Source organism: Doryrhamphus excisus, linkage group LG11 (assembly GCF_037039965.1).
Source record: "Doryrhamphus excisus strain RoL-2023G ecotype Guam linkage group LG11, RoL_Dexc_Guam_v1.1, whole genome shotgun sequence".
Lineage (NCBI taxonomy): Eukaryota > Metazoa > Chordata > Actinopteri > Syngnathiformes > Syngnathidae > Doryrhamphus > Doryrhamphus excisus.
The window spans coordinates 3662939-3677570 of NC_136367.1; the positions used below are offsets into that span (position 1 = coordinate 3662939).

The following is a 14632-nucleotide window of genomic DNA, read 5'->3' on the forward strand; positions in this document are numbered from 1 at the left end:
CAGGGGTCAATCCCGGGAACCCCTGTTGTTCAATCTGTACATCCTTCCGTCGCACAGACGAAGTTGAACACGATCCTTCAAATTGACTTTGTCACTACGTCAAACAAATCAGTGTGTGGATGCAAATATTTTTTTCTGCAGGTCTTCTGCAGACGCTGGCAGTCAGGACCAAACAAGGTGAGGCCGCATTTCAGTTCCAACAGGCTGGAAACACTTATATTCAAATGTGCGTATGACAACTGAAAGTATTTAATTCATTATTACTTTTGTCATCTAGTTTTTTTGGGTTTAAATTTTTTTTTTGCCTTCTTTTCTGTAAAGTACTTTGAATTATCTTGTGCTCATTAAATAAATGTGATTTGCCTTGCTGAAAAAAATGACAAAAAAAATGGCAGTGACAGCTTCTGCAGTGTTACCAGAAAACTAAGAGCTAATAAAAAAGTGCAGATTCAACAAAATAAATTTTTTATAAATTATTTTAGTTGATCTACTGTTATACTGAAATGCTAATTTTCTTCGTTCATTTCTTCGACGCGGCAGCACTGGCGCAAAAGCCTATTTCTGGGAATTGTAGTTCACAAACCTCACATTCCTTTAGCGTCTAATGGCTAAAAGGACTACAATTCCCAGCGTCTATTTCTTGCTTGTGCTGCAGTCCGTTGTTTTGCTGCTTGGAGGCGGCTAGTTCAAGTTGCCATAGCACAGCGATGCCTAGTTTTATTTTTCTTTTACTGCAGCCAAAGTGGAAATACTCGCGTGTAACGTAAATGATAAATCGTTGTGATTGAGATGCAAATGTTGGATATATCGAGAGGTTTGAGGTGGTTTTGGCATTATGCGTGCATTAAGGTTTAAGTTAGCTTGCTAGCATTCAGTTAACACCTGTTGCAGATCAAGCAAAATATAAACCTGAATGATATTTGAATGGTAAAATAATATTACTTTTTGGATTTAACTTGCAAAACTCAAAATGCCTCTGTGGGATACGAGTGCAGTGTTTGTTTGGCATTATCTTCCCAGCCAAATATTTGGTTGTTATTTACACTTCTGTTGCCAGTAAGCGTTTTGGACAATAATCTTCAGATTTGCCTTCTCGGTCGTTGTCAAGCCAAGTATGGACACATCCAGTGGGTCGGATTCGTACGACCGGCGAGGCCGCAGGCCGCAGGGACGTGAATCCCACCGCAGACCGGGACGAGAAAGGGGCAGAGCCAGTGGTCGAGCAGCTGATGGCCGAGCATCGGACATCTCTGAGAAGATCAGCACACTGTGCGACACTTTGCAGGTAATTTCATTTACACCTCGTTGAAACTGCAAATCACACAAACAAAAATAATGAGTGACAGAACAAAAACTAATATAATATAGTAATACTACTGAATACCTTTCAGAGTGTGTGGTGAAGTCAGATAATAGCTAGCTGGTATGGTGTCACTTTGCCACTAATGTAGTTCTTCAGGGTGACAATGTTATCAATAATAACATTTATTCATTCATTTTCTATTCCGCTTATGCCTGGGTATGCTGGAGCCTATCCCAGCTGTCTTCTGGCGAGAGGCGGGGTCCACCCTGGACTGGTTGCCAGCCAATCACAGGGCACATATAGACAAACAACCATTCACACTCACATTCATACCTATGGACAATTTTGAGTCGCTAATTAACCTAGCATGTTTTTTTGGAATGTGGGAGGAAACCGGAATACCCGGAGAAAGCCCACGCAAGCACGGGGAGAACATGCAAACTCCACTCAGAGATGCCCGAGGGTGGAATTGAACCCTGGTCTCCTAGTTTAATAATAACAATGTCTCTGTAATTTGGTTAATATAGAGGGTTATAAAGGTGGGTTGCACGGCTCACAGCGAGGAGACCCGAGTTCAATTCCACGCTCAGCCATCTCTGTGTGGAATTTGCATGTTTTCCTCGTGCATGCGTGGGTTTTTCTCCGGGTACTCCGGTTTTCCTCCCACATTCCAAAAACATGCTAGGTTAATTAGCGACTCCAAATTGTCCATAGGTATGAATGTGTATGGAGACTTGTTCAGAGGCCATACAACCAATATTTGAATCTGAATCCACACTTTAAAAAAAGTCAAAGAATAAGTACAAAGAGAATAAACTTTAAAAAGCAATTTAAACAGATGCTCGGTTGTCATGCGGTGGTGTGTTTTTTGTTTTTTTTTCCCCGCTGCACATTAGCATCATTGTGAACGATTGAACATCAGCGCTCACACAGTAATTGTTATGTCTCTCTGGCAGGACACCAATAGGAACTTGACCAAGGTGGACCAGATGCTGGGCCAGTACAGGGACTACACAGACGACCAGGCTCAGGCCATGGCTTTGGTGAGACACCTGTTCAGTTAATTCCCAGCGTAATGAAATATTAGCCATTACACAGATGGCTTTTAAATTGCACAATGGCAGGGTTGTCTTATTTTTATGTTAGTTCACTCTCAGTTGCACCCTGTCATTGAAGCCGAATATTGACCTGTCTGAAATTAAATGAAGACGCAGTTGAGGATTCAATTAACAGAAATTTGAGGTTGGACTCATCGCTCTTAAGTGTTTCTGAGTCTTGGCTCTGTCCGTTCTCAGGGACATGATCTCAGGGAAGAACTAAATCTGAAACACTTATATGCTAGGACTACGTTAAAAAGCCATAGCATTGTAAATGCAAAATGTAACAGTTACTGATTGTAAAAGTAAACTGTATTATGGAAAGCAGGAAGTGAACAAATGTAACAGTTACTGATTGTAAAAGTAAACTGTATTATGGAAAGCAGGAAGTGAACAAATGTAACAGTCACTGATTGTAAAAGTAAACTGTATTATGGAAAGCAGGAAGTGAACAAATGTAACAGTTACTGATTGTAAAAGTAAACTGCATTATGGAAAGCAGGAAGTGAACAAATGTAACAGTCACTGATTGTAAAAGTAAACTGTATTATGGAAAGCAGGAAGTGAACAAGTGAAACAGTCACTGATTGTAAAAGTAAACTGTATTATGGAAAGCAGGAAGTGAACAAATGAAACAGTTACTGATTGTAAAGTAAACTGTATTATGGAAAGCAGGAAGTAAACAAATGTAACAGTCACTGATTGTAAAAGTAAACTGCATTATGGAAAGCAGGAAGTGAACAAATGTAACAGTCACTGATTGTAAAAGTAAACTGTATTATGGAAAGCAAGAAGTAAACAAATGAAACAGTTACTGATTGTAAAAGTAATCTGGATTATGGAAAGCAGGAAGTGAACAAATGTAACAGTTAGTGATTGAATGTGATGCATTCAAGTGTAATCTGATGCATGTTCTAATGAAATAAAACCATTACCATAGTAACTTGTTTGTTTCCTCTTTTCCATTTAGCTTCGGGATAACTTGGAAGAGTCCATCAGCCAGCTGCAGGCACAGAGGTTGAGCAGAAACAATGCTCACAGTGCTTCCGCCTCCACCCTACATTCTAGTGACCTGGACACCTGCCCTGGATCAGGTAGGCACAGAGATTCAACAGTTGCTCAAATTTTGATTCTCAAAGCAGAAAGCGACTATTTGGCTGCCCCTTCCATTGAAGCTGCCATCTTGCGAACGCTGTCTTTTTATTATTCACATGTGACTGCTGTATAATTCAATCACGTGGGGTTACAGATGGTCAACACTTGCACCAAACTTCTCCATCGAGAGACTACACGGGAGCGTCGGGACGAAGGAGGTCTCACACTGCCAGTGTCCGCTTCAAAAATAGCAGTGTGTCAGGAGAAGATGTAAGTACTGTATACATTTCATCATTGTCACGTTCATGCACGATCAAAAAGTGTCCTGCATGTTGATTAAATTAGGTTTCATTTGAATATCATGGAAATTAAACCGCTGATTCCTCGAATCCTCACGTTTTTTGTTGACATTTTTTTTTATGTACGTATGTAATGTTATGTATTACACCAATTCCAGATCCATGCTTTGCACCAGTCCTTGAGGGATCTGCACTGCGGCCAACAAAGACTGTCTCTGGACCTGGATCGAGAAATCCTGCGAAGGAATAGGTATTTCAACAAGGCTATATATAAACATCAGAACATTTGGAAGTGAGCCCTGAAAATGTTTGGGATGGCTTTGAATGCTCGGGTTCAGAGAGTTTTTTTCAACCACCAGTTCACTGTGACCTCACAGTGAACCCGACTTCCTTATATGGGCATGCTCAGGTACAAGCTGAGTGGGACAAATCACAGTAAACTGTAGTTGCCTGGAGGCGAGCCGTGGGTGGAATAAATTAAAACAGACCTTTTGGAAATTTTAGTAAATATAGCTGGAATAGGTGCAGATTCTGGAAGATATAGAAAACTTCCTGTGTGGAGCTTCTAGGAGTCCACAACTCTATACAAATGGCTGAAAATTAGCTCCATCACAGTAAAGTGTATGTGCCCGGAAGTGAGCCTTGGGTGGAATAAATTAAAACAGACCTGTTGGAAATTTAAGTAAGTATAGCTGGAATAGGTGCAGATTCTGGAAGATCTCAAAAACTTTTTGTGTAGGTTATTGTGTGGAGCTTATACGAGTCCACAACTCAATACAAAGGGCCGAAAATTAGCATAATATACGAGGTCCCCTTTAAATAATCGGAATTAATCACTTTTGTGTGTTGTCCCGGGACCATTATGCGGATTATTGAGACACTGACTTCCTTATATGGGCATGTTCGGGTACAAGCTGAGTGGGACCAATCACAGTAAAGTGTATGTGCCCGGAAGCGAGCCGTGGATGGAATAAATTAAAACAGACCTGTTTATATTTAAGTAAATATAGCTGGAATAGGTGCAGATTCTGGAAGATCTCGAAAACTTTTTGTGTAGGTTATTGTGTGGAGCTTATACGAGTCCACAACTCAATACAAAAGGCCGAAAATGAGCATAATATGCCATGTCCCCTTTGAATAATCTGATTTAATAACCTTAGTGTGTTGTCCCGGGACCATGAATGCGCATTATTGAGACACTCGGAAAAAAATTACACACTGCTTGCTCCCCCCATTCCAACCCTCCCGCAAGCTTAATGCTCACATTCTGCTCTGATGGATCAACATTTTCCGTAAGATTGACCGACTATTGTAATTATTAGATGAGGTTATCTCTTCAATTATTATTTAGAATGAACATATTTTAAAGCATATACTATATAGGCACTCATCACCGATGAATGATAATGTAAGATGATCCATTAACGAATGAATGTAGAAGATGGACTGTATATTTTTTGCTTCTCGCAGCAACTTTAATGTGATGAAGGACAGCCGAACAAAGTGCAAAACCTCTTGATGTAAAACCATTATCAGTGAAACATGAAGACAAGCTTGTAAAAATTGTGGGCTTTTTTTTTTTAAACACACATTTATAATTTATTACTGACTTAGGGTGAATGACATATGTTTTCTGCAGAAAAAAAAAATTGCCTCTTTTTGGAGAAAAATAGAATCCTACTACAGGCTACTACAGTATTTCTCCAGCAAATATTTCTTAATAATATTTCTTGACTTTGTGGATCAACATTTGTCTTGTCTTGACAGGTCCGATGCTGACACCAGGCTAACAATAGAAAGCCTGTCAGAACACATGCCCACTTCACAGCGTCTGGACTCTGTGAGTTCTTGCCATGTACTGTTTTCTGCATTTCATCGTGTAACTTGATGGATTTCACAGAAAGGCATCAATCCTGCAAGACTAAACACGATACTGCAATAAATAATATCTAAATAATCACAAATTCAACTATTACAAATCTGCTTTGTATATCGATATATATATATATATATATATATATATATATATATATTCAACAAGAAGAAACTGATGTTTGAGTTGGTCCCCTGTTCAGACACAGTCTCAAGTTCTTGTTTTTTAATGCACAAGATTAGACACATGCAATCCAGAAAATGATATGTAAATGTTACACTTAGGGGGGGAAAAGTGGGCTAATAAATTGACAATAAAAGCACAAATACTGCTGATTTCAGAAAACAACACATGGAATGACACAGCACTCTACAAGAAGCAATGAAGTCTGTAAAATTAAATAATTCAAAAAAAAAAATCAAAAAATTGTTACGACTATAATGATGAAAATGCTAATATTGATGATTATAACAATGGTGATAATAACAATAACAATGATAAAGATTATAACAATAATGATAATAATAATAATATTACAATGATAATAACAGGGGAAAACAAGACTGATTATATCTTGCAAAAAAGGGGTAGGCATTTATAAGCTTTTGCTTCAGCCTCAGATAGTTGAATACAAATGTAAATAATGGAAAGTTATATTTTTATTGATGTAAGAAATGTACTGTAATGTTTGCCAAAATAAAAAAAATAGCTGTCTTGCACATTGTTGTACAGTAGTACGATTTTGCAGGCGACCACAAGGGGGCACTGTGTCTCTCTTTTAAACTGATTAGTACAAGCTCACATAACAAACATACAAGGCAGCTACAAATTAAATTACATCCCTCTCCACCTTAGTGTCCTGATGGGACGCAGACAGCCTCTTGGGTGAAAAGAAGTGTTTTTTTTCCCACCCCAAAAAAAAAAAAAAAAAACGGTAAATAAACACACATGAGGAAATGGGAAGAAAACTAATCTTTTTTTATACTACTAAAGAGCAAGGGGAGAGAGAAAGCAGAGGACACATTTATTCCCCACCGATGGGCCCGCTGTGATGTGAATCAAATAGATGATGAGTCACTTGGGTAGATGTTATTGCTCGCAGCCAACAATTCATCACCGTACTCTGCTTAGAATGGATGGGATTGAGTAGGATCTGAAGCCTGGTACAAATCCACCATTATGCTTCGTGTCTCATTCTAAAGAGACGAGGAGGGCCGATGATGTCATAGTTAAGCACCTGTCATGTTTTGCATTGTTATTTGCTGCAGCGTTCATGTGTTTCTGACCCGTGTGTTTGTTTATAGACTTTGGAGAGACACAATGTCCAAGCCCACCATAGAGAGGAACCTGTGACGTATAGACTACACAATGCAGAAAAGGAGAAATTCAAGGTGAGTGTGTGGTTTCTATGTTACAGTATATTGTGAATCACCTCTTCCTGTCATATGAGCACCTATCTTCTCAGATGGAGCAGGAGCTGGAGAGAGCTAAAAGACTACTGGAAGAGTCAGAGGACAGCAGAGAATCACTTGTTCAACAGGTTTGTTGTCGTGATGCAAAGCCCGTTTAAAGAAGCCCCCCACCGGTTCGGCAACTGCATGAGTCCGTCCTGTGTGGGCGATGATCCACAGGTGGCCGACATGCGGGTTGAGCTGCAGAGGACCCAGAAAGAGAAGACGGAGCTTCAGAGGATCTGGAGGCAGCCTCCACAGCCCATGCATGGCAACTACACTGGCAAAGATGAGGGGAGATTACGAGGTACAGAGTGCACAGTTGACCAATCCACACAAAAAAAAAAAACGCGCCATTAATTTGTGGGAGTGGGGGGATGGATGATGTCATTGTTTGATTTGCATAACAGAAAATGACACATGAGCACGTGTTAAGTGAATATCTGCTCTTAGCTCCAAAATAGACAACAGATGAGACAACAGTTATTTCAAGGCAAATTTCAAATGTCTTCGGTCGAGAGGCGGGGTCCACCCATACACATATAGACAAACAACCATTCACACTCACATTCACACCTATGGACAATTTGGAGTCGCTAATTAACCTAGCATGTTTTTGGAATGTGGGAGGAAACCGGAGTACCCGGAGAAAAACCCACGCATGCACGGGGAGAACATGCAAACTCCACACAGAGATGACCCACGGTGGGATTGAACTCAGGTCTCCTAGCTGTGAGGTCTACGCGCTAACCACTCAACCGCCGTGCAGCCTCATACTAAAATATTAGTTAATATAGGATACCACATATGCAAGATTAGGGGTGATCTCTTGTGGGGGACAGAGATGACGAAGGGAAGACTCACATGCCAAGACACTAAAGGCTGTTTGAATGAGGTGGTAAGCATGTGGAGGACTTGTTTCGGAGACTTCTAGCAGATAATCATAGCAGGTCAGTGTGACATTAATGTGTATCTTAGCATAAGTAGTGGATTGTCAATATAATTGACAATTTTGTAACTCATAATTTTCCATATTAACTTTTAGTTCTGAGCAGTTCAATTCATTTCCTGCTGTGTGTGTCCTTCTTGAATGTGCGTCTAGATGGTTTAGATCTGGAAAAAGAGGTTGCAGAATTGCGAGCCCAGCTGCACAAGACCTCGACCAATAGCGAGATCTCAGAACTGAAGAAGGCTGTTGACCGCAAGGAGAGAGAACGAGTCCAGCTGAGTTTACAGTTGGAGGTGTGTTGATGAATAATGAAAAATTTACTGATAAATAGTGCAATCCTGTTTTTTTTTTTTTTTTTTTTCAAAATTGCATCTTTAAATAATTTCTTGGCACTTTGAAGTCATTTTTTTTGTCCAACTTCTGTCGTGTTGGGAAACGTGTAAAAACATCAAATCTGTGTTAAATAGCGGCGTTCGAAGCTGTTTCATGAATAAAATGTTAGAGGTAGGCTGCATCATTTAATGTTTTATCATTTTTCTTCTCTCTGATGTTCGTTGCAATGAACCTTTATTTCAAATCCCACGCTTCCTGAATCCTACACGTAGGTGTTCAAACATGAGGTGGGTGTTTGTATGTATCACCCAGGCCCCCGACTTAAGGTAGATCCAAATAAATGCTTTGTATTTGCAGAAAAAAAGCCAAATTGAGAATTATTCCCTGTGAAATATAATTCCATGACTAATCAACCTGTGACTAATTTCTCCTAACTGACGTCCTTGGAAAAAAAAAAAATACATCAAACTGAAAACATCAAAGTGGCTCAACTTTGTCGTTGTTGTTGTTGTTGTTGTGAGGGATATAAAATAATCCACTACGACTTCATTTTGGACTATTTTTCAGACTTGTTTAAAGGATAATCCAATTTGAAGATGCTCATTCTCTGCTGTCTTTGATCTAAGTGTGTTTTGTTGCTTTTTTTGTACTTTCTATTGTTTGTTTCTACTACAGCCACTTTCAAGACTTTCTTTTCGACCCACAGACCTCTTTTTGTTTCTGTACTCCAGGGCTTGTGTGCAGACATGGCACGGCGGGAGCAACAGCAGGTGCGAATGCTTGAACAACTGAGGGACATACAGGTATTTACTGTAATTCCTAATCAGTGCTTTAGTGTGCATTTGTCGCCCGGTGGGGGCACTTTTTTTGTTTTTTTTTAACATGGGAGTGGTAGAAGTGTGCATTTTTTTTTTAAATATCTGTGTAGGCCCCACTGCTTGTTGCATTATTTCACATTAGAGCAGGGGTGGGCAAACTTTTTGACTTGCGGGCCGCATTGATATGACAAAATTTACGGGGGGGGGCAGACTATATATTTTACACGTAACAGTCCACCTGGTATTATTGTATCTGTAAAATTGTCATGCAACCTGCTATTATTATTTATTATTTTATAATTATATTTAAATATTTAAAAAAATAATAAAATATTATAATAATTGCAATAAAATTTAAATAATAATTATTATATTATTATTATGTAAAACATGTGAATATAACAATAATATATATAATAAATATAATAATTAACATTAATATAATAATTATAATAATCCTAGTAGTTTTAATAATAATTATAATAACCTAATAATAATAATAATAATTATTATTATTATTATTATGTGCTTGTGTCCCTTTTTTCAGGAACACTTTGTAAACAACAGACCATGTCAAAAAACGAAATTGATAAAACCATCAAAATGTTGGCTCAGGCCATGATGCCAGGTTGTATGTTGAGTTTAAATGAAATACTTTGGAAAGATTGGGCGGGCCGTATTCAAACACTTGGCGGGCCGTAGTTTGCCCACCCCTGCATTAGAGTCTCCAAAGCCGTCCAATAAGACATAAAAAGTTGCAATGTGTGTTAAGTAAAAGAGTTAGGATGTCATCTACTGTAACAATAAGCAACAGACAGTCCCATTATAATATGTTTATGAGCGAAGGCAAATCTAAATGAAAAAAAATGTATTCACAAACAAATTAATTTAGAGAAAACACTCAAAAATGTGGACATTTCAATTGAAATTAACCTACTGTAAGATCGGCCATGACACTCCTGGAGGTGCTGTATGTATGTATGTATGCCTTTTATCATGCTTGGTTCTTTGTATAATTGGCACCAGCAACACAACTCAAAAACTACACCAAGATTGTTGAGGCCAAATGGTAAAAATTGCAAATATATCATTCTTAAAGCTGTCATCCAATATGTAAAATGATGGACATCACCACAGGATTATATTTGTATCAGTTGTATGTACCGTAAAACAGGGTTATAAGGGACGGCGGGGTAATGAGGAACAATTTTTGGGAAAATGTTTTAAACGTAATTCTGCCTTTTCATGTGAAACAGGAAGGTGCTCTGTTTTTTTTTTTCGAAGAACAAATCGTTCAAAAAAAATTTTCCCGAAAATTGTCCCTTATTACCCCGCCGTCCCTTATAACCCTGTTTTACGGTATTATATAATTAATTTTAATTTATTCTAAATTATTATTGTAATACGTTTTATACTACAAGTACTATAAATAATATTATTTATTATTTTTTATTATAAATATTATATAAAATTAACATAATATAAGACTGTTCTAATTCATTAGCATTATTCATTAGTTATACTACGGTATATCATACTTTATGTAATACTCCAATCTGGGCTAAATGGCAAAAAAATACAATTTCGAGACCAACATGGTTTGTATGGCGAAACCCCCTGTTTCGAATTAAATCCAAAAGATGTTAAAATATTGGATAATTACCCATGCATGAATCTACATTTCTCTTTCAGAGTCGAGAGCAGGCGGAGAGGACCGAGGCCGAGGCGTTACTCCAAGAGAGCACAAGGAGCAGAGACGAACTGAAGGCCAAGGCCCAAAAAGCTGTGCGCCAATGGAGGGCAAAGTGCAATCGACTGCAGAAGGAGCTGGAGGAGGCCCGAGCCCACGTTCAGCTGCACAGTGCCGAGGCAGTACAGGTCAGATGAATTTGTTAAATGACTGCTATCGTCACAGACCTTGGGTGAAGAAGTTACCACTTTATACGCTGTCACTCAGTGCGGCACTGGAAGCAGCTCTCCCTAAGATTGTAACAACGCACATTAATTAAAACTTTCTTAATGCATACTGGACATTGGTGAAGCACCAGACAGCAATAGCAAATCATCACTTTCATTTCTGCAAGGGTAATTGGCCACATAAAACATTGCTAGCTGCTTCCCACTAAAATGAATGGAACTTTCCTGAGTGTTTTTAGTAAGTATACTGAAGACTTAAATGCATGTTTGACCTCAAAGAGCGATTTGAAGTCATGTCGCCTGTCAAGTGTGCAATTGAATTGTAATAGTCTTATCACACTTAAGCACAATAGACTCTCGGAACTTGAAAACGAAAATCATTTTAATTGAGAAATCAATAAGCAATTCCGCAGCAAATAGGTACGGACGCTCAATCTCCAAAAAAGATAAGCAAAAAATTGTAGTTTTAGCCATTGTGTGCAACAATTACCAGTCTTCCAGGCATTGACAACAGAACCAAACGTTCCCAGCTTATGTGATTCTGTGGTTAAGTAATCTTGTTTCCACAGCACATAAACCAACACACTACCATTTGCATAAACCTACCGTGGCTGAATTATTTATGTGCTTTTTTTTTTTTTTTTGGCTTCTATTTCTTTATAATGCCCTTTAAGATTAGAAATTGCCTGTGAAATAAGCACAAATGTCCTCTTGAAGTCTGGTGAAAAGGTTAGTTGGATATAATACCTTATAACTATTCAAATATACCTTTATTAATAATAATAAATTATGGCTTATTACTGACACTGATAGTCAACAACACAAATAAGATAAAAAATAAGAACTTTGTATGAAATCTTGTGGGATCCAATGGGTTCCAAAAGTATACTTGCAGTACTAAGATGAATAATAACATTATAGTGCAGTTTATTATCGGTGTAATGTCCAATTATACACAGTAAAACAACACAACGACAACAAAAGTTTATACAAGAAAATATAGATTAAAATGTGCAAAACTTAAAGGGGACCTATTATGCTTTTTTCCACTTTTCTTACTTTTAATTGTAGTTAGTGTTTTATTCTCATGTTAAACTATGCCAAAGTTTCAGATAATGAGGTTTGCGCATTTGGAAGTGAGCCCTGAAAGAAGTTTTGGATGGCTCAAAACGCTCGGTATTAAAATGCGTCGTAAAACTGCCCCTTTGTGATGTCACAGAGGGCCGGACCTTCTTAGACGGACGTCGCTGTAAGCCTCTGCTCCTCTGTTTTACTTGCTAGCAATGGAGTGGGCGTGCTTGCAGGCGGGTCATGTGTGGAATAAATTATAGACCGTTTTTGCGCAAAGCACAAAATCCAAAGAAATACAGCTGAATAGGTGCAGATTCCGGAAGACCTATAAAGCTTTGCGTGCTGGTTATTGTGTGTAGCTGCTCTATAGGAGTCTACAGTAGTCCAGGTGAAAGTAATATTGGCATTCTGTATAGTGTCGACATTTGCGGAACCACACATGTTTTGGACAGTCAAGAAAAAAAAAAAGCACAGTTCGTTCACTTCAAAGAGCCAACTCTTAGACCCGCTTCGTTCAACGTATCACCTTTATAGACATATAGTTTGTAACTCTTGCAGTAACATATTAGCATATTAGCATATTACTATGCAGTTCTAATTCACCTCCAAACTTGTAATCACCACACACACACACACGGAGACTTCTACCTTGAATACTTGACGTGGTGTGAATTAATTATGAAATAATGTCTACCCCCCCTTAATGAATTAGAATAGATAATCAAGTGCTCAATTAAATGATTAGTGTCTGAGCTTCGGCAAAGTCCTTACAAATACCAGTCAAAGCCAGAGTATTAGAAGCAAATCTGCCTCGCACAGACCTGACCGTTGTCGCTTATCGCCGAGCCGGGTGCGAGTGCTGCGTTTGCTTTCCTCCACTTTTTCACTGTCACTCTTCCATCTGGCCTTGTCAAATATCGTCAAAGCGCTCCTTTTGTTCACCGTTTCAGCTCCCCATCATCTGTAATTCTATTTTTCCTTCCAACTCCCCTCGCACCCATCCCCCCCCCCCCCCCCGACTCTTTCTGTTCCTCTCTCCAGGTAGCCAAAGAGAAGGAGAGCTCCCAGACTCGGCTGAAGGCGCTGAGCCAGCAGGCTGAGGCGGCCCGCAGAGAGCTGGCTGAAAACCTGCGACGTTTGGCCCAGCGTGAAGAGGAGCTTCACCTCAAAGATGTGGAGCTGTCTGAGACCTGCCAGCGCAAGTTGGCTCTGGAGCAAGAAATCCGAGAGGTTAGAGGGAGGGTGTAACAACCTTTCATCCTGTTTTCATTAAACATACAAAGACTAAATACATTCATCTCTTAAAAATCAAAAACAACAAAAAAACGGAATCTGTCATGGTATGGTAGAAATAAATGAATGAATGGTTTAGGTCAGGGGTGGCCAAACTTTTTGAGTCGTGGGGGGGTCAGACTATATATTTTACATGTAACAGTCCACCTGGAATTATTGTATCTGTAAAAGTGTCATGCAATCTGCAATATGTGCGCTTTGAAATAATTTCTTTGATGTAAAGTGCGTTTATAAATTATTCATTCATTCATTTTCTACCGCTTATCCTCACGAGGGTCGCGGGGAGTGCTGGAGCTTATCCCAGCTGTCTTTGGTTCAAGAGAGGCCGGGTAAACCCTGGACTGGTGGCCAGCCAATCACAGGGCACATATACACAAACAACCATTCACACTCACATTCATACCTATGGACAATTTGGAGTCGCCAAACTCTGCGCAGAGATGACCGAGGGTGGGATTGAACTCGGGTCTCCTAGCTGTGAGGTCTGCACACTAACCACTCGACTGCCATGCAGCCCTGCGTTATAAATTAAATTATTATTATTATTATTATTATTATTATTATTATTATTTTATTATTGCTTGTGTTCCTTTTTTCAGGAGCACGTTGTAAATAACAAAATTGATATAACATCTACTTCAACCATCAAAAGTTCGGCTGAAGCCATGATGCCAGGTTGAATGTTGAGTTTAAATGAGCCGCATGTGGCCCCCGGGCCGTAGTTTGCCCACCTTTTAATCGTTTAATGTATGTTAAAACAAAGGTAAAATCAATAGGTGTTCTTTGTCACCCAGTCTTACCAGTCAACGTTCCGAGATTGTGTTTGGTCACAGCAGACCGAATCCAGTGACGGTCAAACGTTTAAATAAGAATATTGAAATATTCGCCTGATTTCAAGTCATTTTGAATGACATCTTGACGTCATACAGGTGCACAATTATTAGTGACAGTTCTGGCAGTTTGTACTAGTAATCAGTGATTGCTTTGCAGGGACCACACTACCTTATACAAGAATATTCTAGTTATTATTCATGAAATGTGAGGCCTTTAAAAGATGTTGTCACTCATGTTTATTACATTCACTCTTACAGACAAGGCAGCAGTCAAGTTATTCCTCATCCATCATGAAGCTC

At 39.0% G+C, this 14632-nt stretch overlaps 1 protein-coding gene across 1 annotated transcript in view; it reads left to right on the forward strand.

Annotated features, from left to right (window-relative positions):
• The first annotated feature begins 625 nt into the window (after positions 1–625).
• Positions 626–14632, forward strand: part of cep128 (centrosomal protein 128) — a 36284-nt gene continuing 22277 nt past the window's right edge. The window contains exons 1-13 of the mRNA XM_058088114.2: positions 626–1285; positions 2260–2346; positions 3371–3494; positions 3650–3765; positions 3953–4044; positions 5562–5634; positions 6972–7058; positions 7133–7207; positions 7299–7425; positions 8221–8360; positions 9132–9203; positions 10911–11096; positions 13248–13436. Coding sequence (XP_057944097.2) covers positions 1115–1285; positions 2260–2346; positions 3371–3494; positions 3650–3765; positions 3953–4044; positions 5562–5634; positions 6972–7058; positions 7133–7207; positions 7299–7425; positions 8221–8360; positions 9132–9203; positions 10911–11096; positions 13248–13436 — 1539 coding nt within the window. The 5' untranslated portion in view covers positions 626–1114. The remainder of the gene's footprint in view (positions 1286–2259; positions 2347–3370; positions 3495–3649; positions 3766–3952; positions 4045–5561; positions 5635–6971; positions 7059–7132; positions 7208–7298; positions 7426–8220; positions 8361–9131; positions 9204–10910; positions 11097–13247; positions 13437–14632) is intronic.